Here is a 26,430-nt window from a genome sequence, read left to right as displayed (position 1 = left end):
AATATTTTACAAATAGCCCAAAATAGAAATGGGTTATACGGGGACATCACGTAAGAGGATTCTTAATTAAGTTACCGTTGTATTAACTCCTAAATAAATGAGCTGCGCGAAGAACTTGTAGAACCTAAGAGGCTGCAAAACGGTCGCTAAGTATGATGGAGCGTTACTAACATAACTGAGGAATTACAGCTTACATGTACATATGTATATATCATAAGAGTCTAAGATTTTTCCATACTCCCCATGTCTACTCTAGTTTTGTTATGTATATATTTTTATTTCCTTTTCTTTTTTTACACCCTGAACCCATTGAAAATGGGAAATCAGGGTATAATGGTTTTGTGAAAAGTATGTAACAGGCAGAAGGAATCATCGCAGACCCCATAAAGTATATATATTCTTGATCAGGACGACGAGCTGAGTCGATATAGCCCTGTCCGTCTGTCCGTCTGTCCGTCCGTCCGTCCGTATGAGCAAAAGAATCTCAGAAGATATAAGAGCTAGAGAGCTGAAATTTGGCATGCATACTCGTGTATACCATGGGCAGTACAAGTTTGCTTTATTTTTTCGATAACTCGTCCGATAACTTTTTTATCGAGAATAATCGAATGATCGACTTGGATTTTTAAGCCAAGTTTGAACACTTTTAGACCTGGAGACTTCAAATTTGGGTTGTATATAAAGTTAATCGATACAAAGATTTTGTAATTTACAGATTTTGGATACCACGCCCCCTTCGCCCCCAATTTGGAAAAAACGCATTTCAAGTATTAGAGACTTGAGCTTTGGAATGTACACACACTTTAACCATATGATTACGCTCTGAAAGTTTCATTAAGATCGTATGTCTACAAAAGAAATTATTCAACAAATAAATTCTCATAATATTGACCACATTGCAGCGCAGCCCAAGCGCAGTCGCTGCTAACTGCGCAGTCGGCAGAGCGCGTGCTTATAAGTGCATGTGTATGTATGTGTGCATGAAAGAAGTCCAGACTGATTAGAATATCAGCTTGGAGGGTTCAGGGTATCTCCTAGTCGAGCAGTCTCGACTGGAGCCTTTTTACTTGTTATCCCTCTCTTTCCCTCTGTAATTAACGATTTTTCGGCATTATTCTTTGTATATCTACGACTGGAATTCGGCCTGCCCAGCCCCATTAATTCTCTAAGCGAAATGTAGAAATTTAAAAGAAATTATACCCCAAGGACAATGTCTCTTGTCTATGCTCCGCACTTGCTGCTTCTGCTCCTGCTAGTGGTCCTGTTCCCGCCTCTGCTCCTGCTGCTGCTCGTCGAAATTTTCTTGTATTTTTCTATATTCCGTTTTGATTAACATTCGTCGCCGGCGTCTCCAGCGACGACCATGTTTTTAATTACTTTTGGGGGTAGTTTGGAAACTTCCTTTCGCTTACCAGACATCGTTAAAAAAAAAGAGAAAGCTCAACTAACCGAACTTTAAGCTAAGATATTCACTTGAAACAAAAATAAATATAAATATAAAAATAGATATAGATTTTTTGAGAATATGTTTGCTCTATAATTTTATATATTAATACACCTTTGAACACTAGACCACAGCGTTGCTGCGCCCCAAGGCCTGCTTGGGTGTTATTCAATTACACGTTTTCCATTTATTTGTGTTGTGCAATCGAGGGAGATAGAATAACACAGTCCTGATGATGTGTGTCTGGTCTATGTCCCAAGGCTCGCTTTGGCACGGATCTAAGCACTTGACCATGACACTTCAATATCATTTTTTTCCATACCTTCTACTCAGTGAATCTGTCTAGGAGGGTATGTTCGACCTTAACATGTGCTTACCCTATCGATAAGGAAAATATATAGTCTTATTACATAGGAGAGAGTAGCGAAACATTTATACATCTAACTTTTATGCTTTACCCAAAAATATTGTTATATTTCCTTATATACATTTTCAATAACTCTGCTGATTTTTGCATATATGTATTTCCTACTTTCAATGAACTTATGTCTAGACTACACATCTCAGCCTATCTATTTAAATACAAACATATCTATTTATGAATATTTGTTTACATTGTATTTACTGTTACCGGTTAGCAGTTAGAGAGCATTTCCTGGTTCGTCACACGCGATTTCTCGCATTTTTTTTGTTGACTGACCACACGAAACCGGAAATAACATAATTGACCTCAGGGAACAAGCAAACAAAAAAAAAAAAAGGTATCATTGCAAATCGCATCAAGTGACCAAAGCAAAGCGGACCTTAAGTGATTTGTATCTTTGCATCTGTTGCGCTGGGCAACACGGACAATGAGGGTCGAGCCGGGTCGGCTCAGCGCTAGCCGCTGGTCAGTAGCCACCCCTACCCTCAGCTCAGGTCGGCTCAGTTGAGTTTCCCCCTGTTTGTCTGTTTGCCTGTTTGCCTGTTTGTGTGTGTTGGCTGGTCAGTTGGGTCAGTTGGTCGACGCGTGTCGCGTGTGTGTAAACAAATCAATTACTGCCGCTAAATGCATTTCATTTGTGCGCACTCGAAACTTGAATTTGAATTTGAATTTTAAATTAGCTGCCCGTCGGGGCTTTATGGTCAGCTTTGTTCACACCTCTCGCCTGACTGCCATCCGGTCTATCAGCTAGGTGGTCTTCCACTGTCTGTCTGCCCGAAGGGGTCAATGTGTTTAACGGCTACTCAAGTGGCCTTTAAATAGCTTAATGGTCAATGACCAATGCGGGGCTTAACAATATAATTGACGACTTTGTGTGACATGCGGTAAATCAAAGGGGAATTATGAGTAGAGATGCGATAATAATTGTCTATGAAGTACAGGAAGTTAATATGAATGGGTGAAGACTATACAAGTTAGATAAAAGTGAGGAAGAGGACTTATCATTGTTGATTAGAAACAAATATACATCTACAACTATAAATTACCTTCCTCATGTCAAATCCTAAACTGTGTTCTTGCTTAAGCTAATTATGAAGCTACTTAACATTCTGTTAATATACCCATCATTCGACCAGCTTTTTATTTTCATCTTTCATGTCTTTGCATTAGCCGCATTCAAAGGCTCTTCTCCTCACATTGCACATGCATATCCTGTTTGCATATCCTCTCACATTTGCATGACACCTGCCTCCACACACCACAGTCTAAATTGCTCTTGAATGCAGCCTCGATTTGAGGCCTCAAGTGCGAAATAATACTTTGCATACGGCGCTCGTTCTGCATCTGTATGTGTGTGGATTGCATCCTCGTCGGGCGCCTGGCGAATGCCTTAAATAGTCCTTTATTACAGTCAACTGCGAGTCAAGCGAAGTGCAGTAGCCACAGCCACAGTGCCTGACGTGTTTCTGCATGTGCATGAAAGGGACACGCCCCCAACTCCAGGCGACTGCAGCTTGCACATGCAGTGCAACCGGTTGCATTATCCTTTAGAATTTGAATGCGCTTTGTGTTTTATTTTGCACTTGAGTGCCCAGGAGCTGGGGCAGACGCAACAGGATACGGATGCGCTGGCTGCACATGCTCGAAGGGAGCACCCAGGGAGTGGGGCGGCTGGGCGAGAGGCCTTTGTTCGGCTTTGAACATCACACGTCGCACCTTTTGCAGTTTTCACACTTGCGGGCGGTGGCTCAACAGGTGGCCTTTTGGCTGGCTGGGCGGTTCGCTCTCGAGTGATTAGGCAGCCAAGTGGCGCAGGATAAAAAGACATGCCTCCAAGTGTTTCAAATGCTTTAATAAATTAACAATGCGGTAATAAATAATAGAGTAGGAGGGATCCAGGAATGCATGTTAATAAATATGTAGGTTCAGTTAGGGATATAACGAATGCAGGAGATGGGGGATGGGGAATGGGTTGTAAGAAATGAAATTGTTGAATGGCAATTAGTAGGAAATAAGAATTCGATGATGAGTCGAAGAATGGACAAAGGTGGTGCGAGTCCGTGGGGTATGCAACAATCAACTCATCATCTTTTCGGCCAAGCTGCGTACAACGTTCTCATCGTAGTCCTCGATCTCATCCTCTGCATCATCTATGTCCACATCGTTGGGTCTCACTGGATAGCCCTGCTCGGGCGGCACGATTTTTACGCCATGATCCCCAAAGAGCAAGCAGTCAAAGTTGCTTAAAAAATATTAATAAAGTTAATTATACTAACTTTTGTTCTTCCTGGGGATGTCTTACCGTTCGAAGAGCTCAAAGCCCTGAAACTCGCCGGACATGTACATGCAGACATGCATGTTGCGGCCAACGAACCAGATATCATGGAACTGAATGCAGGCGCGTGCAAAGTTGAAGCGCGGCGGCCTGAAGCAAAAGGGCGGCGGATTCTGCCCGGAGACCTTGCGGCGGAACCAGATGTTATTGTTAACGCGCATGCGCAGCTCAAAGGAGAACTCATCCGGCCGATAGACGACCTCTGTGCAGCTGTTCATGCCAATCACCGAGAGAAAGCCTATCAAGAGATGAAAACAAAGGCTCAAGCATATTGGAAATGTAGAAGGAGCCGCACCTACCTGCACAGCACTTGCAGAGGCCAGTGTCGCAGTTACAGGGTATACGATTAACCAGGTTGTTGAGCGTCAGATTTGTGATGCCCAACTGCCTCGACTCCTCCTCGTGAGCCAACTGATTGAGCCGGTGGGTCAATATGCCCAACTGCAAGGCCGCATCGTAGGCCAAATCCTCGGCAGGTGGTTGCAGCGGCACTGTGAGTGTATTGTGAATGATAACGCACGATTATGAGTGGATGAGTGTTAATGAATGAAACTGTGTATCGAATTTTTTACAGCTGATAATAAATAGAAATATATACAAGTGACAGACTCAATAATTAATGAGACAGTCGAGCCGGCACAGACCTTAACTATAGAAAGACAATAATATATAATGCAAAAATAATATATATTAATAATAAATGTATATAAGCGAAGCTCCAATACGGTGCATCATATATCATCTCTGATGAGCCCTTGTTCCAAATTGTGTAAACTTCTAAGAGTTAATCGCACCTATTGGGTTAGTAGCTCAAGTTCTCTGCCTCAGTAAACAAATCAACAAGCAACAACAAAATTATATTTTTCTAATATAAAAACATAAAAATTTAAATGTAAATTTTTGTTGTTGTTTTCTTTTTCTTTTTGCTTAATCATCTTGGAGAAGCTTCCGCATCTTAAACAGTTCCGCCTCACAGACGCTGACGTAGCTAGGCACACAATACTCAGCGTCTAACAGTTTCAACTATTAACCTTGAATGCCAACTAAGCGAAGCCGAAGAGACTATTGCGACTATTTTTGATGTCAATGAGAGCTACCGCAGCCAATTGAAGCGTGGTCAAGATCATGGACAAGAGACGATGTCGAGAGAGACACGAGATAAGAGAGCAAGTCCGCAAAAAAAACTGGTAATGCTCTCCACAATTTGGCTTGTTTTGCTTCCCAATATTCACGAGATCTGTGGAGTACTACGCTTCTAGAATGCGTGAAAAAGCATATGAAAATCATAAATTGAAGCTAGCTATCCGCTAATTAGCTGAAGCCAGCCGAAAATAAAACGACCTTCGAGTGCGTTGAGAACGTGTACGACCGATTAATGTTGCTCTGTGAATGTCGTCTATGTAGATATGCCTAGCATACACAGTTTTTGTACGGTGTTCGCTATTTTTAACGACTCGTCTCTAACTGGGCTGTAAATGCAGTTACTGGTCAATTGACATTGGCAGAGACGGCACGTCTCACTCTGTAACCTGCTGTGGCCCTTAGAGCTTCACTTGACTGTAATATTGTATAATATTTAATTGGCACTGTGAGCTGTTTTATATGCTGTGCTCGCATTTCGAGCTCTGATCTTAGATTAAATTGAACGCGAGCTCAAGTAATAGAATTGACGCTTGCTGATTTTGGTCAGGGTAGTTTTTATATATCAAGGTTACAGATGTTGCCAAATAGACTATAATCATAATGGATATATCCGAGTTAAATTGGTTCAAGATTTATACTGGAATTCGATCCTTTTTGGTATTTGATTAAATATTTAATATTAATACCTGAATCTATACTTTGAGTAAATAGAGAATGCATTTTGTAATTCTATATGTAGTTGTTTATAAAACACTTGATATTATTTTGACAGACAGACAGACAGAAACTTGAAACGCCAAAAGTTTTTTTTCCGTAACTTATCTATTTTAAAACGCATCAATAATAAATCGAAATCTGAGTTTCAATTATATCTTTACTAGTATTTCTTTTAAAGCAATATATGAAATTCCTCATTTATGCTTAAGCTATATGATTTTATATACATACTCTTAAAGAATGTGTTTTTAATTGATAAAATAAAACACCATCACATCGAGAATTTTTTACATATTTTATTATACAATTAACAGAGTGCCTCATAGAAGTTATCACATAGGTACGGTAGCCAGGTACAAATGAATATTTAAGGTCTAACTTGACAATCCCGATTGGCCGATCACATTTCAACTCAAATAGCAGTCTTATTTAAAACTAAAGTTATATACATATATTTACAAGATATTTACAAAAATTCGTTAGGATTCGGTGCGCAATGCCCGTTTAGCTTCTATGTGAGCCACACGTGTACGAAGCGATAAAAGATGGGCATTGCAAACGGATTGATAAAGTTAACAATCAGATAATAGAAATACGACATAAAGTATGAGTTCTTTGTACTACCGGTATCCGATTTTGATACAGCCAACAGTGAGGCGACGCACAGCAGGTAGAAGAAGAGTCGCGAATGAGAACTGGCTGCGGGCATGCTGAAGCTTTACTCTCTTGAGGAGGAATTCTTGAAGGTTGTTGTGACGGCTGCTCTTGTATCGGTCGTTGTTATTCTCTTAGTTGTTGTTGTTGCTGTTGTTGTTTTTCTTGATTTCGCGCGCTTTGTTTGTATATCGAGTCGTTTGTTCAGCTTTTAGGCATATATGTATAAATATGTATGTGCGTTTTATATGAAACTCCACTTTTTGCACGCAACTTTCGCTTTCACAATTACAAATTCACCAAGTCGCCATAAAGTCTCGCTGTGCGTGAGTCTTGAGGCGCCGTTTAATTCACTTTTAGTTTCAACTATAAATATACTTGGAGCCAGTGTCTAACTCCAGCTCCGAACGTGCTAATGGCTAAAATACAACTGGCCAAGAAAACGGTAGCGCATGCGCATGCTAAGTGCCAAACCAGCGCCAGCAACAGCAACAGCAACAACAACAGCCGCGCCGCCAAGCCACAGTCAAAGTCAGGGGCGGGTGCTGAGCGGGCAGAGGGGGCCGGTGCGCATAGGGGCCTCTGGAGGGGGCGAGTCGCCTCTTTGGATTGACAGTTTAATGTATGTCTGAATTGTTTTTGTCTTTATATCGTTGGTATTTTTCTTGAGCGCGCGCGCGCTCTCTCAAAACCAGTATTTTTGTTGCTTTTGATTTTGGTTTTTGGATTCAGTTTTAAAGCTGAGCGCGCCTCGTTTAGGTATGAGTCTCTGGCCTGGTCTCGAGTTGGGTCTGCGTCTGGGTCTGGGTCTTGGTCTCTGCTATAATTTCTCTCACTCGCTTGGACTCTCACTTTTCACTTGCGTTGCTTTATAATATATATATATATATATATATATTCTGTGTATTTTTAATTAACTTGTCACCTTAAATGGTTTGCCACCTTGCGGCACCTTTAGAGTGCCAGCCGACTCTTCAAGCAGCCATTCATCGACAATCGCATCAATTGTGCTTTGTTTATATGGCACCGAATACCGTTAAGAGTCTTCAGCGATTCACAGTTAAGCAATTTGTTTATTTACTATTGGAATTATATTATTCGTTTCTATTTTTTCTAGTTTTTACTTTTTTTTCTGCGTTAATCTCAACTGGTTCTACGACTCTATAAATTTACTAAACCTATGTGTATTGAAAGTTGTTTTAGCTGCTTGCAGGTGAAATTCAAGTAAGCCATGAACAAATGTAATTATGATTTTAGATTGATGATAATTGTTGTACCTTATGGAAATGGGAGCAATTTCTATGCCCGAGGTATACCCGATTCCAACTTTGTTCTACATTCAGTCAAAAATGTGCGCAGTCATTGACTGGGTGTGTAAATATTGATTGGATTGCGAAACAGGTTTACTGAATGAGTTGCTAAATAGGAAGCAATAATTAAGATTATTCTCTGTGAGAAAAAAAAAAAAAACATCTCAAATGCTTGTTTATATGTCAACAATCCCATTAATACTTTGAGAAAAATGATTGTATGTTGAAAGGAATATATCCGTTAGTTAGATACCCAGTGAATAAGTGCAGATATGTATATTCAAATACTATATGAATGAATGATGAATGAATGTACAATATAAGAAATATTATAGCAAGCCAATCATTCAAAATTTAATTAAATAAGTATTTTGGTGCAGCTAGATTAGTTTGATAATATCTGTATGATATATAAGAGTACAATTAATGATGTACATGAATTTTGGATTTAATTTGTATAAAATATTCTAAAGCTCCGATCAATCTCAATATTATAATACTTATATGCCGAATCGTGACCTTTAGGCATAGTTAAGTCCAATTCAGCGCGGAATAACAGTATACAACAGTTATTCATATGTGCACCTGGTAGCTAAGTGACACTCATTATGCAATATTTGATTCGTTATAACATGCCCGCAGTTTTTTAGTTTCTGTGTTTATATTTATATATTTTGCATTGGTTCGTCGATTTGATGACATTGACTTTGTGCTTGGTTTGCAAACGGAATTTCAAGTTTTTTATTTGCGTTCGACTTTGGCTAGCGGAAATCCATAAATCGAAAAAAAAGCGATAAGTTACTTCAAGTATTTTTGTTAATATCTAAATAAATTTTTTTCGTTTGATATGGCTTGGAATAGTTAGATTGGCCAACTGACCAACTCGCAGCTCGAACGGCGATTGTATTGCTGGCGCCATCTGGTGGCCATTTAATTAGCTTTTGTTTTTGTTGTCGATTGATTTGTGATACCAAACTGCTGAACATTTCCCTTCTTCCCTGTCTCCCTCCCTTTGCCCATCTCGCACTGCATCAGCAGCTTCCAACATGACATTAGAAATTATTTTCGGCTGCTGTTGGTTGCTGGCTGTTGCTCGCTGTTGTTGTTGTTGCGAAAACTTGCACGTAAATCATGTGAAATCAATTTCTCTTGCACAATTTTCCACTTTTGGCAAATATGACGAAAAAACCAAAGCCCAGAGACCCGAGCGAAAAGTCGTGAGTAAACATTTGCTTAGACCGATCCTCGACAGGCTCTCAACATGGTTTCTGTTGTTGCTGCTGCTGTAGATGTTGCTGTTGTTGGTAGCATCTTGCGGTCTAATAATAGCATGTTAACTCATAACATGCTATCAATCACTCCAAAATTTGTATCTGCGGTGGGTTCGAACTCGTTGTGGGTAGCCGGCTGACCATAATTCGCATGTGAAAATTGGAAAATTGCCGAAGTTGTTGTTGCAGTTATTCTTGTTGTTGCTGTTATTGTTGTTGTTGTTGTTGCTTCGATGGCTGATGCTGGTCAGTTTGGATGGAGTTATCGTTGCATGCATGCTCCAAAAATAATCAGAATGTGTGTGTGTGAGATTTGGGTTCATGATTTATGGGCTTTTCATGGCGCCAGTCTTGAAGTATATTACTTAGCTGATAATGAAATATTGTTATTAGGTGATGTCATGCCTGTGAGCTATTAATATAGATAGATAGCTTAATTAAGAGAAATCTTATAGCAGTTGTTTGTTTGAAAATCACTCTTTCATTAACATGAAGACTAGTTAATTGTAAAAAGAGTTTGGATAATATATGTTAATTAACATAACAGTTATCAGCAGCAGTGTTAAGCAACTGTTAAAACAGGCTCTTGGTAAATCTTCTCATTAAGCTTTAAAGGTTTATCCAAAGTAGCAAGTTCTTAATGCCAAAAGAAGTCTTACTAATAATAACATATTCTTTATTTAATCCCTGTATTCCTCTTTGCTCTTCTCATTAAAATTTAAAGTTAACAAAGTTCTCTCTTAATTTCCTAGGTGCTAGCTACAGAGTTCTTCCTTGTGTCCCTTCGTTCCTGTTTCCCCCTTTTCTGTCGCCCACTCAGCTTTCAGTCAGACCGAAACAAAGCAAATCGAAAAAGTATTAATTCAAAGCACCCTTTTTTTGAGAGCGAGATAGAGAGAGAGAGAGAGAGAGAGAGTGGGAAGAGCTCTTTACTTTGGGGGAAATGCATTTGTTTTTATTCTGTTTTCATGCACTTGGCAGCGCGTTGTCTTTTCCTTTTTCCGTGCTTGAGCGTTTTCTTTTGCCTTTTCCCTTCTCCCTTTGCCCCTTTCATGTGCCTTTAAGTATGCAACGAGTAGACTATAGAAAATTTTTATACAATTTTGTTGTTCATTTGTTTTATCGTCGCTCGTAGCCTCAAATGAAATGCCAAAATGTGAAATGTAAAATGTGAAATGTAAAATGTGAAATGTGAAAATGTGAAATGTAAAGTACAAAATGAAAAGAAAACATAAATCTTTTTGTCTGCCAAACATTTTCAGAGCCGGATGGCCGGCGTTAAGAGCTGGAAGGAGGCCGCGGCGGCTGATGCTGCTGCTGCTGCTGCTGCCAGCATTGTGAGTGGCTTTTTTCATGGTATTTTGCCACACACCTCACGTACGGCTCGCCCAGCCCTGCCCACTCCCAGCTGCAGGTGGCAATGCAAGATGCCCTGTGTTAGGGGAATCTCAGTGCATAGAGAATACTTTTTGCTTTTCGTTTTTCGTGGAGCAGATTTTCCATATTTTTTGGCATTGCTTTGTTGTGTTAATTAAGCAAAAATGTTGTTATTACAAACATAAGAACCGAACAGGGCCTCTCCACTGGGATATATACTACAATAAATGAGTCGAGTTTCCTTTTTTTCCATTTTGGCATTTTTTTGTGTGCGATTCCCTGGCTCTTATTTGAAATCAGATGTGAGTTGATGTAACGGGACAGAGTTATCAAATTATGAATTTAGTTTCTCTATGATTCTCTAATATGGAATTTGTAAGATTTATTTACCCATGTAAGTATGAATTCCAGTTTTGTATTGCTCTACATATGTATATATATATATTTTAAATTTAATTTTTAGCTTATGTATTCCATTGAATTAATTTTTAATATATCTCAACTATAATTCATTTTATTTGTTTTCTTATTATTTTCAAGCAGTTCTTTTTGTGTCTCGTTTGTCTAGCTCTTTTTGCATATCTTATTTTGACTCTACTCCTTCCGCAGATGTGCTTCAAAAGGGATTCGTATCAAACGTTTGTGTGTTATAATTAACCCTTTATGCAATGGCAACATGCCTCAAGAGTGCAGGGGGCTGGCCCCCTTCCGCAAATGCTTGCCCCAAAGTTCAAGCACATATTCCCCCAGCCTCAGCTGCAATTAGTTTCTTCTTTTTTTGTTGGGCGAAAAACAAATGAAAGAATTGCAACATGCAGCATGCCACATGCCACATATTCTCCAAGGACACTTGACTTTCAGCTGCGACTTGCGAAAGGGAAGAAGGGCGCGGGGAGAGGGCGTGGGCGAGCATAACAAGGGAGCTGCAGTTGGCGCTCTTTTTGGCTGTGTTGACAGCTTTCTTGTTGCACTTGTGTGAGGGGTTTCGAGAGGGTGTTTGAGGGGGTGCAGAAATAGAGGCTCGGGGCTCAGGGCTCAGGGCTAGCCTGGTAAGAGTTGGGGCAACTTTTTTTTTTTTTTTTGCTCTGCAGACATTTGGCGCTGCCAATTAATTAGACAAAATAAGAGCCAGCAAGCAAGCGTTGCTTCATTAGCAGCAGGAGCATCAGGCGTAGAGTGGACTGCGGCAGGAATAGTGGGAGAGGGGGCGTGGCTGTTGCTCGTCTAATTCAATTTGGCTGCATGCAATTTGTTGCCGCTGAAATGTGCTGAGCTTTAATACGCAATTAGTGCAATTCAATCAGCGCTGCTCTTGGGGCCAGATGAGCTGGGCGCTCCTTCAGGTCCCGCAAGCTGCCCCCGCTCGGCGCACACTGAGCTCCTTTTACCACCTGCGGCTCGCGGTGATTACGTGCAACATGAGCATAAAAATTGCTTACGCTACATAGGCAAATGCCTAGACTAGAACCAGAACCAGAGCCAGACAACGTGCCAGGCAACGACTCCAGCTCCAGCTCCAGCTCCAACTCCAGCTCTAACTTTAGCTTCGACTGCGACTGCGACCAGGAAGCGCGCACTTGCCCCATGGGCTGTATGGAAATGTGCGCATGTAGCGCGTATTGTGGCATTGTCGGCGGCGCCTTGCAACTTGTTTATGACACATGATGCAGCTGATGGAAATTGCCGTTCAAAAAACGTTTGCCAGCGCCTGGCTCGGACGACTGGCTGGCGCTTAATTTAGATTAAACGACTTACTGCTTACAATTTATTGGCATAAAGTTTAATTGAACAACAACAAGCGGCGAGGCGGTTAGAGGATCGCGAGGGGATGGGATGGGAGGGGAATGGAGAGGCGAATGAAGAGTGCTGGTTCGGTAGGGGTGCAAAACAAATACATGCAGTTGTAGGTGGTCTGCGCTCCGTTGCGCCTCGGCCCCCCGCTCATCGTTCAGCATATGCGCGCAGGTTGCTTCGTGGCCGTGGATCACGACTCTATTAACCGAATGCGAGACTCTGCTGCCGCGGGCCCTGCTGCCGGCCCTGTCTCTTGGTCAATTATTGACCCTTGTCGCGACATTGACGAGTGTTCGCCGCATTGCAAAATCATTTGCCATCGCTTGTGTATCTCTCCCTCTCCCTCTCTTTCTCTCTCTCTCTCTCTCTCGATCTTTGTGGCGCCGACTGCGAGTTGGGCAGCTATCGGCAGCTGACATGTTCGGGAAATTGCCAACATGTGCCCACTCGAACCGAGATTGTTTCTCGCCCTCTCTCTCTCTATCTCTGCCTGTCTTTCCTTCTCTGTGGCACCACCTGTTGCGCCTTGTCCAGGGTCAAGTCCGAACTGCGCAGCTCTTGTTTGTTGCTAATATATATGCATTAATCTTAACTGCGCGTATGGGCTGAAACAAGTCTCTCCAGTTTCTTCGCATTGCCGGCTCGTTATTGTCGTTGCTCTTCTTGTCTCATCGTCCCGCCCATCGCGACACTCAATACGGTCTAATTGTTATGCTCGTGCTTATTGTGCTCAGCACATGATCTAAGGCATTGGGAATTGCTGCTAAGTTAATGTATTTCGAAGCACCTTTTGTCACTGAGAACATCATGAGCATCATAAGCGACGCTGTAAACCACACGGGCTTCAGATATCTGAACTTATCCATTTAGGAGGTCGAGCTAACAAATAAAATTTCGAGTTCAGGTAAATGCCAAAAATTTGAAAATAAACACAAAATAGAAAACAATTGTCAAACCCTTTTGGGCAACGACGAAAATGTCAATATATTGAAAGAGAATTGCTTGAATTGGAATAAGAAGAAGTCAAATGTTTGGATAGATATTTGTGTAAAAATTATACAACATAATTTGGCATACTTTACAACTTTGATATCTTAAGACACTTGGAAAAGAGAACAATTTTAATTCCAATTTCTATTGGTTCTGGAATTTTTATTCATTTTGCCGAATACATTATTTTATCACTTGCTTAGCTAGTGCAGTAGAGATTCATTGTTTTGTGTTGGCTAATTATTTTGTTCATAACTTTACGAAGATTGTCTTATAGCTTAGACAAACTCTTTGTTAACGAAAAGACCCATAAAGAATATATATATATATTTTTAATATTGATTTGCTGATTAAAAAAAAAAAATATTAATTTGCTGATTAATGCTTTGTAATTCATTGCTGATTAAACTCTGTGATTATCGCATCTGGTAATTCCAGTAAAAATTTCCAATAAAAAATCCATTTGAAGTTTATATACAGAGGCATCCATTTTATACCATATCATGCCTTATTCATATTACCTAACCGTAAATCGTAAATATAAAGGCAGCTATCAAGTTTCGCGCCGATTTTAAGTTGTTTTAGTAGTATTAAATTTATATTGCAAATATAGTTTATAATTTCTTCTTTTATTATAATGCTAACCAAAATCTTGCAGATACATTGATGGAGATTTCTTACCTTAATCTTAGCTCATTTCCATGCATGTTGCTGTGTGTTCCTAAGCATATTTGTAAATCAATCGATTGGCAATCAGAGCCTCAGTCACGTCGCATATGAAACGATGATGGCAGGAAAACCAATCAGCCAGCTGTGCTCAGCTTGGAGTTGAGGCTAAAACAATCTATCACGTATGTAATTCCCATGAACAACTTATATATAGATAGGTGTGGATAGAGGGGGTGGGATGGTGGCTAGGGTGCTGGAAGTAGGAGCTGAAACGGGAGCCAAATTGTTGTAGGTGAAATTATAATTTCGTGCAACTGAGCAGCCAAGTCAATCGAATCTCAAGCAAGTCACATGTTGCAGCAACAGCGTCCACAGCGGCAACAGCAGCTGGGGCGTTGCCAATCGATTCGCCAAACGCAATGCACATGCCACATGGACTAGTTTTTAAGATGTGGCCAGGTTCAAAGCCCCAGAGGTTCAGGCCACATAATTTCATTGTGTTGTTGCCGTTGTTGTTGTTTTTGTGGCGCAGCTAATGAAAAGCAATCGCACGATCTCGGCGAACTCTTGCTGATCCTTGTCTTGGTGCTTGGTGCTTTGAGCTTGGTGCGTGGTGCGGGGCCTGCAACACGTAGAGCCCAATTTTTAAAGCATTTCGCCAGCTACTTGTTACGGGTCAGACAGCGAGAGCAGAGCAGGAGAGCGAGAGGGAACGGGAGAGGGATAGGCTGGGTAGGGGCCCATCATCAACTCGCTCGCTGGCTGCCTCTCATAATCCCATGTTTGTTTGCATTAGGCACTGCAGACAGGCTGCAATTATGTCGTTCGGCTGCTCTGCAACAGCAGCAGCAGCAGCAGCAGCAGCAGCAGCTCTCAGCTCAGCAAGTCGTCTGAATTTTCGCTGCGGTTTTTGGCATTTTGATTGCCGCAGACTTTGTGGCGCATATGAATTATGGACCCAGTTTTTGGTTTCAGTTCGGCTGTCAGTCAGCGAGTCGAGAGTCACATTCTTTGGGTCTGCACTTTGGCTTTGCCCATCGATTGGGAATTGCGATTGCCACTCTGATTGCTACTGCGATTGCGATTGCGATTGCGTTTGCTATTTGTTGGTTAGTGGATCATGGGAAAAGCCGCCTTTAAGGTTGGCTGATGTGCTCGCGTTTTAAAGCGCACACAAAAAACGCGTGAGTGCAGCAGAAGAGTTTCTTTTAATAACTTGAATTGAATTGTTGTATATAAAATATATAAATTACATATTTCAATCTATTAAACATAAAAAATATTTATATTGCCGGAAAAGCTTTATACAAACGCGCAAACTAAAAATACTGTTAGCAGGCATCTTGACATGATAGAAATTAATAGAAATAAAATATTTGCATTAAATAAGAAATTTCGTCTTCATTAACTATGTATTTTCATAAACTATTTTCTGCCAGATTTTTAGAATCATCTTTCGATAATTTCTAAGTGCAGCTTCAACTCTTTAATATTATTTTGTAATAATAATATAACTATTTTATATTAAGAATGCCCCAAAGTAAACTTTAGACTACGATCTGAATCTTAAATACGGCAAATGCTTGATGTTAATTTTGTACGCGTTTTAAAACGCACGCGAAACGCTTCAATAAGTCGCTCGCTTTGCTGCCTTTGCTTTCGCTGCGTTTGCTTTTAGATTTATAATTTTTTCTGTTTATAATGCTTTGTGTGCCACGAAATTAACACTTGGCTAGTCTCACATCAACGCCAACACCAACACCAACCCACACATACAGACACCCATTCTGCACACATGCATAAATTATGCCAAAAACACAGGCAACCCTCTAGATGGGTCTTGCGGTTTTTTTTTCGCGTCTCTCGTTAATGAGTGAAAAGTCGTGTTAAACATTTAATATACATCTTGTTGTTGTTGTTTCTTTACATTTGTGGGCCAAATTTTTGTATTTTTGCTGTTGTTCATAATTTATGTGCTTGAAGTGCGTTTCGCGTTTTGAACGCGTTTTTATGCGGTCGCGTGTCGTCCACAATTCGTGCGGTTCTCCTCTTTGGGTAATTGAATTGCGCGTGTTTTTCAGCTCATTTTTGGCCATTTATTATAAGCATTTTCTGTTGGTGTTCTCATCCGAAATTGGCAACAATCCGGACCCTTTTTTCTGTTTGAGTGCATTTGCAAAAGAAATATGTGTACTTAATTGTCGAGCATTAGCATACTTAAAGCCAGATTTTCCCAAGCCTAAATTTAATCCAGCCGTAACTCAATAAACCGCAAATTGTGCTTAATAATCTATTGATTGCTATCGATTGAAGCTGCAATAAAATTTCAGTCAAGTCATCAGCGAAAAAACCGAATCGAAATAAAACACAAGAGGCCAACAAACTGAATGGCAAATCATCGCAGGCTCTGCATAAATCTCCAAGGAGACAATTTAAATTGAGTGCAGGACAAGCCACAGACGATGTCTGCGACGAGGCCAAATGGAACAACAGAAAATAAATGTCTATAAAAATGGTTAAAACAAACTTTTAGCTGCATTTCTCGAGCGCTTTTGCCTGACTGAATTTTCAGATTTCGCATTTAAATAAAGCACTCGAAAAGTTGTTTCGTCTTTTTCGCGCGGTAAATGAGTTTGCAATTTATTTGCGTATAGATTCTTCTCGCAAATAGATTGTAATGAATTTACAAAAATCATTGGCAACAACAACAACTACAACAACAGCTGGAGAGGAGACATTCGATAGATAAGCGCAGACATTTTCCTCTCTATATAATACGCTTTTAATGAGCATTTGGGGCAGGTGATGGTTGTTGGGGTGCGTGAGGGGGAGGGGGATGCTGAGAGTTGGTTTCGTCCGCGAGCTGTCAATTAAATTAAATGCGAGACTTTTCTTAATTTCGATTGCGTGTCCCCCGCTCTGCCCCTTCCGCACTCTCAGTCGATATCTGTGGAGTCATGCAATGACAATACTTGATTACCATGGACACGCCAGGATCGAGAGAAACGGCAAATGGCATTGCATTTGTGTTGGAAATCAAATTTAATTACTTTTCGTACATGCAGCGAGTTTTTGTGCGTTTCACTAATTTGTTTATCCCCATTTATTTGTAGCATGCTTTGGGGCGTCTCTTTAAGTTTCCCCCAGAGTGCTAGAATTAGTGGAAGCTTCAATATATTATGTTGTACATTTTGTGTAGATATAGCAATATAATTGCGACCATATACACATTCAAATACATATTAATTACTTTATTTAATTTTGAATGTAATCTTATATAGCATTAAACATTTAGAGGAAGAAATTTTGAAAAAATACGTGACAATATAAAATATAATATATTAAAACAAAGGCATTTAATATAACTAGTAACAAATCAACACAAAATTGTATATACATTTTTAATTAATATGAATCGACATATTACATTTTTTGCACTATTGCAATATATTGTCAATGGTGAAAATAAACTATACTTATATTTATGTATACTTATATTTATGTATACTTATATTTAAAATTTAATAATTATATATTTAATTTCTTTGAAATTCAAATATATTAATTTTCACATAATAACTACCGAATCTCTTAAATTATTTTCTTTGACTAGAGAGCTTCGTTAAAAATAATATATATTTGCTGAAAAATTGAAAAATTGTCCTGACCAAACTGCGTCTCATGCAAGCTCTATTACATATTGCTTCATACTGCTGGAATATATATAAAATTAAGATGCATTATGATTTTTGTGAAATTATTTTGAATGCTTCACTGCGCCCTTTCAAAGACAGCTTCAGTTGAGACTTCTGCCTTTTTCTCTATTTTGCGAGGAATGCCGAATGTACAGATACAAAAGAGGAGTACGAGTCGAGGCTGAGCTGCTCTGCCTTGATAGCCCATAGGAATTTGCCAGCAGCAACAGCAGCGGCAGCCGCACAAAGTGGAAATTATCGCCCCACATATATAGAGCAACCGGAGGGAGACTGCTGAAAGGGCGGGCAGGCTTTGGAGTGTTTGCATTGCCTGGGCACAACTTTGCCCAGATCCTGGCACAAAGACGAGTGGGTGGGTGAAGTGTATGTATTGGGCGTAGGCGGCGCTCCTTTAGGCGTCTGCAAATCTCAAAAATGCACACAGACTTCGTATCCGTTGCGCCGTATGCCGAATGCCGTATGCCGTCTAACCCGTAACCCGTAGCCCGTAGCCCGCAGCCCGTATGCCGTAGCCATGAGCTGCTGCTGCGGCGTCGTCTGGCAAGGCGATTTAGCAAATTAAAAGGTTTTTAATGCATGGAGTGCGCTTTTACTTATTTCATAATTTGAATGCCAACTGCCTGCGAGCTCTTCTTCTTTTATTTTTCTGCCTAGACTTTTGGGGATTTCTTCTTCCTTTATTTTGCTTTTTACTCTGATTTTTTTGGAGTCAGGATTTGTCTTGGAGGCGCGCACTAGGCGCTTCGCAATTTCCGTCAGGCAGGTACGAGGCTGAGAGCGTAGGTGAAGAATTTATGAGCTGCACTCACACAGGATATGAGAAATACTTTTTAATTGTGCAATAAATTGAAATGTCTAAGGCCCCGACCACAACATTGAAATAAATATTTAGTTGCTTGGAAATGAGTTTTTAATTTTGGCAAAAGGTCTGAAGTGCTTGTTTGTGTAGCTCTTGGAATTTGAGCAATATATAAGCAAAATGCCAGTGGAGTAAGGGGAGTAAAGTCTCAGAGAAAGTACAGCTCAGATGGAGTATTATGAATTGTGACTTCAGTTGCCTTGGCTTAGGTTTATGGAATATAAAATAACATAGCAAACTGAAATTGAATCAATATGTGAGTCTCTATATCCATCTTAAAAAATCCTCAATCATTCAGAACAATTTCCCTGTTGACTTGCTTAAGTTAATTAAGTATAGCTTATCTCTTGCGGCTCATCTCTTAATTTCCTAATCGAATAGCTGGCTACACACATGGCCCATAGCTAATGCCAAACCTGACAAGATTAAGTAATCCGTATTCCTCAACACCCCCCTCTTCAAAGCCCAGCCACAAATTACGCACTTGACTGCCAAATCGAGCATTGTTGGAAAATGGGAAATTGCAAACTTTTCGCAATGTTTAGAGGGCGCGGCCCGTTGGGCGGGGGCGAGGCTGGGTGTGTGTTAAAAAACAGAACAATTGTCACGTGTCGTCGTCGCCGTTGCCGCCGTTGCCGTCGTCGCCCTTTTTGTGTTGTTTGGAAAATTGTTGGCAGAGCATATCAAAGATTTTCACTTGCGCATCGGAAAATTGGCTAGTGGCAAACGGCAAATGGCTGTCGAGGGGTTGAGAAAACACCCTCCCCCACATCGTTTGCCAATTTTGCGAATTTTGGGTTATTAGACTTTTCCTTTGTGTATGTGTGTGCTCTATATTAGAGTTGTGGTTGGGGTGGTAGGAGTGGGGTGAGTGGAAAATGAGGCTTATGAATGTTCGATTGCGTGTTGTTTTGTGGCCAAGTACAAGAATTTAAACAGTGCAATAAATGACAGTTGGAATTTTTGATAAATGTCAATGCGTGTGGCACAACGAGTGAGGGAGGCAGACGGCATGGGTGGGTGTGGCAGGCTGTGTGACAGTCGTAACGATTTGATTGCTTGGAAAAGTGAAAGAAAGTTTTCAGCTTGAGGGTATTTTGCATACGACTCGCAAATTAAGCCAATTTAACATTAATTCGCATGCGGGAAATTCGAGCTAGCCGGAGTGAGTGGCTGGTGGCTGGTGGCTGGAGTACTTAACTGCATGAGTTGGGCATGTGTCTAATGGCTTTAAAAAGTGCCAAGTGTGGAGTGTTTCTTCAATTTTTTCTCAGCCAAATATTCGTGAAATGGAATGGAAGCGGGATATAATTTCCTTGACTTGATTTACGCTGCCTGTGGTTAGCTCCTTAACGAGCAGCTCTAGTGCAAGAGCGGAGCGAAACCACGCGACAGTGGCTTGCAGTTCCTGAATCAACAATAATAATAGAAATAATAAAAGCATTGTGCACAATAGTGTCCCCTCCCCGGTCCCCCTCGCCCACGCCGTCAATAGAGTCGCACTTGGGCTTTTGTTTATGACGCAGTAATATTGAAATCTGGATAATTGTGCAAAAGGATGTGAAAGACCGCAAATACTTTGCTGGCAACATCCACAGACCCATTCAAACCGAAGCGTAGATATCTTGAGCACAATTCCAGTGCGACAAGGACCCACAAAGAGCCAAGCGAAATGGTCAACAACTGAGCCAAAGTGGACCACAGCAAGAAAGGGACAGATAGAGGGAGAGTAAGGGGGCGAGGGAGCGAGGGAGCCAGAGCTCTGCCATGCAGAAAGTGGTCAACATTTTTGCCAGCGCCATGGGCAAGAATAAAAGACGCCAAATGCGAAATGCAGCAGCAAAGGTAGCAATCATAGTTCCATAGAGTCCAACGCAACAGCAACAACAACAACAACAACAACGACAACTATTATAACTACTACAGCTAGAGCACTGAAAAGTAATAATAATAACCTTCTCCTAACTTCGGTTTCTGCTTCGGCTTCTGCTTCTGCTTCTGCACTTGCGGTAATAAACCAAAGACATTTCAGTTTTGAGCTCGTAAAACTCGTAAATGCGGCTATGCAAAAAGGCAAATTAAAAGAGCAACCAGCCAGCCAGTCAGCCAACCAGCATCAAATTAAATGAAATATTCAAAAAAAAAAAAAAAAAAAAAAATTCAATAGTTCGCATAACAGGGTTTGCGAAAAAGAAGCAAAAGAAATGTTTATGAATTCTACAATATTAAGAGAACTATTCAAAAGAAAGGGTGAATATATGATATCTAGTAAATAGAAAATATATTTTTTTGTATATTTGATAATTTTGAATGAAACCGATTAAACGGAAAAGTAAACTTATTTATACATATATTTTAAATTGTAGTTGAAATGATTTCTAAATTAGTTAAATACATACTAATTTAGAAATCATTTCAACCTTTCGAAATAAATTTATATACAACTTTTAAAACACCCGAATATTAATGAGGATAGTAAAATTATTAATTATTCATTCATTCATAAATTATTTTATTTACTTTGTTTTATTTTATTTTTATTTTTATTCATTTGTATTTTTTTTTGTTTTTTGTTTTTTTTTTTTTTTTTTTTTTTGCTTTGTTAATTGCAAAATATAGTTAAATTATTATTAGCACATGTCGATATCTTATATCTTTAATTTTAAATTCTTTTAATTTTAAACTCTGAATCTTTCACAGTTAAAGCAGAATTTCCTGAGAAAGACAACTTCACATAATCATTCACGTTAATTTCTCTCGAATTCCCCCAACACCGCAGCTCATTCAAAATTTGAGCTCGAAATAAAAATAATGCAACAGCTGAAGTGCACAAAAATTGAACAACAAAAATTGCATTTGCTTTCATATGCAGCAGGCGCATGATTCAAAGCACCTTTGACCCCTCCCAGAAAATAGAAAAATACCCCAAATCAAAATTAGCTACAGCTCAACCTTAGATCCCATCAACTCATTTGCTTCGTCTGAGCCATCTCAAAGGACCTTTTTGTTCATAATTAATGCTCGCTCAGAGCAAATGTTCAAAGATATTTTTCGCCCTAACTCCGCTTCCCAAATGCCTTTTGTGCGAATGTCAAAAGCAGCGACAGCCGAAACAATCAAAAATAAAACGCAAAAGCGCGCAAAAGTGCAAAAGATTTTTACCTTTATTTTTGACTGTTACTTTTCCCTCTTATGTCTCCTCTTTTCTTTTTTTTTTTTTTTTTTTGGCATATGCAAATGAGACGGCAGGAGCTGCCCAGCCGAATGACAGACAGGCAAACACTTTCTTCGCATGTGAAGGCTGAAGCTGCAACTCCATCGTCCCAGCCTCTCAGTTTGTTTTGACTGGCTGCCCGCCCAGCTGCCTGGCTGCCTAGCTGGCTGGATGGTTGGCTGCCTGGTTGCCCGGTTGGCTGTCATGATTTATTTACTCACGGCGTGCGCGTATTTATCAAACTCTAATTAATCGGTGATAAACCGATCAAGACGCTAAATGCTGAGCTACACGAAGCCGCCAACCCAGCCAAGAAACAAGTTTCTACTCCCAACTCTCTCGACTCTCCAGTGGAGTTGGCCAGCTTGCGGTTTCTGTTTCTGTTTCATAGTGTGCATCCATTACCATGTGATTTGCTCGACTCCAGCTCGCATCCAAGTGCCGCTTTGCCCATTTGGCGAGCATTTTGTTGTATTTGCTGAAGCAATTTGCTTTATACCCCCCAAACTGGACTGGCTCCCTAGCCCCCATCTGCTTTTACCTTTGCGATTGGCGATGCAATCAATACATGCTCGTGTCCAGCAAATAATAGACTTCAAACTGGCATTTTAAGCGTTTCTATTCGGAGACTCTCCCTCTCTCTCTCTCTCTCTCTCTTTCTTTATTATATATATATATGTAGTTTGGGTTATGGGTATCTCATGTTTCCGTGTGCTAAAATTTTTCTTTCAAATGCACACATAGTTAAGCCAGTAATAGTTGAAGTTTGAGTTGCAGCAAGCAATTTCAATATACAGGGTGATCTCTTAGTAAGTGTGTAAAAGTATTGAATGCATAATATGAATTTAATATCAATTATCTGTCCTTGGGTTGAATAAATTATGATTATCTTCTATATTATTTGCTAGTTCATATGTTGTATTTATTTAAGTAAAGTAAAGTAAATACTCTATATACATATATTGGAAGTAAACACGAATTCAAACATTTAGTTTGTTAAGACGACAACAGAACAAATATATATGTATATGTATATTAAAACACATAAAATTACAATTAATACTTACTAGCCAACTTAGCCATACTAGCCAAATTAACTTGTTAGCGAGCATCTCATTTGGATAGTAGGGAACACCCTGTTTGTGGCATAGCAATGACCTCTAATCCACTTTGGCAAATCAATTTATTAGCCATGTATGACTTATGCCTTTTTAAATGTGCGCTTGCATGTGTGCCTAGTTTAAAGTTGAACGTTTATAGGTTGCCTGCCTCCCGCCGCCACACCCACCACACCCGCCACCACTGACCGCAGCCCCCTCCACTTGCTCACTTTGTTTTGGGGGCAGTCCGCACAGAAGAGGCGCAACAAATTTATGTTAACATGCACTGCGTAGCGCCCTCTGGTGTGTAATTTGGCGTTGTTTAGGCATCACGATTAAAGTTTTCGCCTTGACCATGGCCAAGAGTCCCCAGCATTTCAGAGCGAGTGCGAGTACGAGTGGGGCCATAAAATATGTGTGTGTGTCTAAAAGCGGATGCATGGGTGTAAGCCATGATTATCGCGGCTATAAATGATATGTGTGAGCTGGTCTAACCGAACCCGAGAACTGGGCCCCAGTTCGGGCCACATTTCGTTTTGTGTTCCTGTTGCCTCGTTTAGTGTCCAACGTGAGCGTGTGAAATACACAGTGGGCGTGGCCCAAGCGATGCAACGCTCACACTGCAAATGTATTTATTTATGGTTTTGTAATTACAAGTAGCAGGCGCATTCGACTTGAGCCTGGCCAACTCAAAGTCAATAAACTGTTAAATGAGAAAAATATATGAAATATATTTTAGATATATGCAGCAATATTTATATCAATTTCGTTTCAAGCGCCACTTCTTGTTCACGATATAAATAGATAAACAGGAGAAACCATGTGAGCCAAGAAGTGACTAACTAAGATATTCCGTGTGATTCTCCTAGACTAGAGTTAAATAATGTGTAGATCTTGCTTATCCCATTCTACAGCCAGTTCTGCTCCTTGGTTTCTTAACTTCTCATCTTTTTCCTTTATCTGGTCTGGTTTTATTCTTGTAGCTTTTCCATTCATTTGTCTTCTTATTTTATATCGTTTTTTTTCTCATGTCATATAGATATATGTAAAGCCAGATATTCTTCATTCTCATTATATTTTCTTAACATGTCTGCTCTTCTTCTTCATATTTTTCCTTTTCTTTTCATCTCAGCTCACACATGCGCTTTTACTGAGGCCATGATTCTTAACCTTCACACTATAAGCGCAATATACCCTTTTCACACATCTGCAGTACAGAGTATACAGTTGGTTAGTTTTTATGGCGCAAGTTGTGGGCTGCATGTCTGCTGCTCTGCTCGTTTCGCAGAGGGCCAGGCGTCACTTTGAATATAAACGTTAAGTATAAAATTGAAAAAGCCATTTTGCTGCCAATTTAGCAAACACTTAAACCAATTTTGCACTTCAATCCACTGACGCACACACACAAAAAAAAAAAAAACCTCCTGGTCCCAGTTGCCACACATCCCAAAAAAAAAAGAAAGGATAGACGGGACAGAGCGGCGGGATATGCAGCAGGCTTTTGCATTGGCATTGGCGTTGGTAGTGGCAGTGGCAGTGTCAGTGGCATTGACGCCAACAACAAGGACAAACAAGGAGGGAGACGAAGCCGAGAACGTTGCCAACAAAGTGTGAAAATGTCAAGTCGTAAAGTGTTCATGGGACTCAGTTGGATGAGAGGAGCTCGAAAGGGGGACTATCTTGCTGGGATAGCTTGAATAAACGTAGTTACTGCGATACAGGCCAGGGCCGCATCTAGTTGGCATTGTGAAAACAATCGAGGTCTCCAAGTACGTACGATTTCTGTCAAGTCACTTTAATGTAGCATAAATAGTTTTGCTTACAACTCATTATTAGTTATCGCTTTGAAAATGTCGTGCATTTGCCAGTATATTGCCGGTTCCTTAGCCTCGATGAATGAAAACGAGGAACCCATCGGATTTCCGCTGCCCAACGCCAGCGAGAATGATGCTATGCCTGCCCCGGGCAATGCGTAAGACTTTGCGAAAATCTTTCCAAAATTGAGAAAGCTAAAAGTTTTCCCTTAGCTCCGCGGAGCCCGTCACAGATGATGCCAAGATATCCATTTGTGTCTCCGAGATGGCCGATTGCCGTACCGAGAACTGGCTACTCAAGAAGAAGGTGCAGGAGCACGAGGTGACCATCCAGAATCTGGAGCATCTGCTGACCACAGTCATGGACAAACAGCACCAAATGCTAGCCGATGTGTTTCAGCTGCGCCAACGCAACCAGGAGCTCCAGACCGAATGCAATCTCCAACGTGAATACCACACAATGGAACGCAATGCCCTGGTGAAGGAGCTCTGCCATTTGAAATGCCTACACATGTATGCAAAGGTGAGTTGACAGCCTGGAGGTGCTCAACAATATTTCGACTACAGCCGTTCTTTAGGGCTATGAGGAGGTCGAGTCAAGCGACTCAGATGGTCCTGACGATGAGGATGAAGAGGAGCTCGAGAGCGATGAGGAGGAGTATAGTGAGGATGGGGAGATTGGATCCGAAGATGAGATGTCTGATGACTCCTCGGGTGATTCAATAGCTTCATCCTCAGCTCCATCCTCGCCTGATGATTCATTGTGCTCTAACGACTCAGATTCCGATGAGCGTGAGGACGATGATGAACTAGACTCTCTAAATGAGATGGAGGACAGCATTGAAAGCGAATCCGACTAAGTAGTTAAATTGCATTTTATTTTAATGAATATATATTTTGAGTGTGCTTAGAGAATTATTTATTTATTTCATGTCTAATCTCTTTTTACTTGAGGTCTGTCTCGGTTTTAAATTTACTCTCTTGAAAGTTAATGCATATCGATCTCTTTGCGATTTTGAGCTTTATCATTTTTCTTACCCGTTCTAGCATTAAAAAACTCAAAATCACAAAAACGTGACAATCGCTCAAAACAAACGAAATAAATTTCAAAATAACGTGACAGTGCGACAAACAGGACGTCACAATGCTAAGCGCAAGGCATTAAAAACTCACGCAAAGTATTTGCATATCAAAATGCGGAACAAAACCTTTGCCAGACCGAGACTTCCAGCTTCCAACTCTCAACTCTTAGTTGATTGAATGACTGACAAATAGAGAGAGAGAGAGAGAGACAGAGCGAGAGAGAGAGGAAGAGGGAGTGAGTAAGTGATAGAAAGAGAGTCGTAGGACTGGGAAGCATTTAAATCACTGGCAAAAACGTGTTAAGTGTTTACCTATCGCAAAAGTTGAGACACAGAAAAAATCATAATATTTGTCTACTAAATGTCGAAGAGTGAATACCCTTTGATTCAAAGTATTTAAAAAGAACATTTATTAAGATATATCCCTAAAGCTACGAGAATGCAAGAAAACACTTGTTTTCAAACTCTCGGAGATATTTCAAAATCGTGTATATGGAAAATATATATATGGTATTTT

The 26,430-nt window shown here is 40.3% G+C and overlaps 2 protein-coding genes across 4 annotated transcripts; one reads left to right on the top strand and one right to left on the bottom strand.

The window, feature by feature from the left end:
• Positions 1-3,699: 3,699 nt before the first annotated feature.
• On the bottom strand, positions 3,700-7,910 carry LOC6580840. 3 transcript variants are annotated; one of them, XM_044011260.1, is made up of 5 exons: positions 7,643-7,910; positions 6,688-7,584; positions 4,503-4,694; positions 4,171-4,441; positions 3,700-4,110 (listed from the first exon to the last, which is right to left on the bottom strand). In XM_044011260.1, the coding sequence occupies exons 2-5, from the start codon at positions 6,770-6,772 to the stop codon at positions 3,945-3,947; spliced, it is 714 nt and encodes a 237-aa protein (XP_043867195.1). In that variant the 5' UTR covers positions 6,773-7,584; positions 7,643-7,910; the 3' UTR covers positions 3,700-3,944. The 3 variants fall into 3 exon arrangements, with proteins under 3 accessions (XP_043867195.1, XP_015019929.2, XP_043867194.1); XM_015164443.3 differs by adding an exon at positions 5,718-5,719 and having other exon boundaries at positions 6,588-7,909; XM_044011259.1 differs by having other exon boundaries at positions 6,688-7,910.
• Positions 7,911-24,789: 16,879 nt separating this feature from the next.
• Positions 24,790-25,746, top strand: LOC6580839 (glutamic acid-rich protein). Its single transcript, XM_002006602.4, has 3 exons — positions 24,790-24,989; positions 25,045-25,354; positions 25,410-25,746. The coding sequence occupies exons 1-3, from the start codon at positions 24,868-24,870 to the stop codon at positions 25,689-25,691; spliced, it is 714 nt and encodes a 237-aa protein (XP_002006638.1). The 5' UTR covers positions 24,790-24,867; the 3' UTR covers positions 25,692-25,746.
• The last annotated feature ends 684 nt before the right edge of the window (positions 25,747-26,430 follow it).

This window comes from Drosophila mojavensis, unplaced genomic scaffold (assembly GCF_018153725.1).
Source record: "Drosophila mojavensis isolate 15081-1352.22 unplaced genomic scaffold, ASM1815372v1 contig_81, whole genome shotgun sequence".
Lineage (NCBI taxonomy): Eukaryota > Metazoa > Arthropoda > Insecta > Diptera > Drosophilidae > Drosophila > Drosophila mojavensis.
This window is presented reverse-complemented; position numbering and strand designations above follow the sequence as displayed.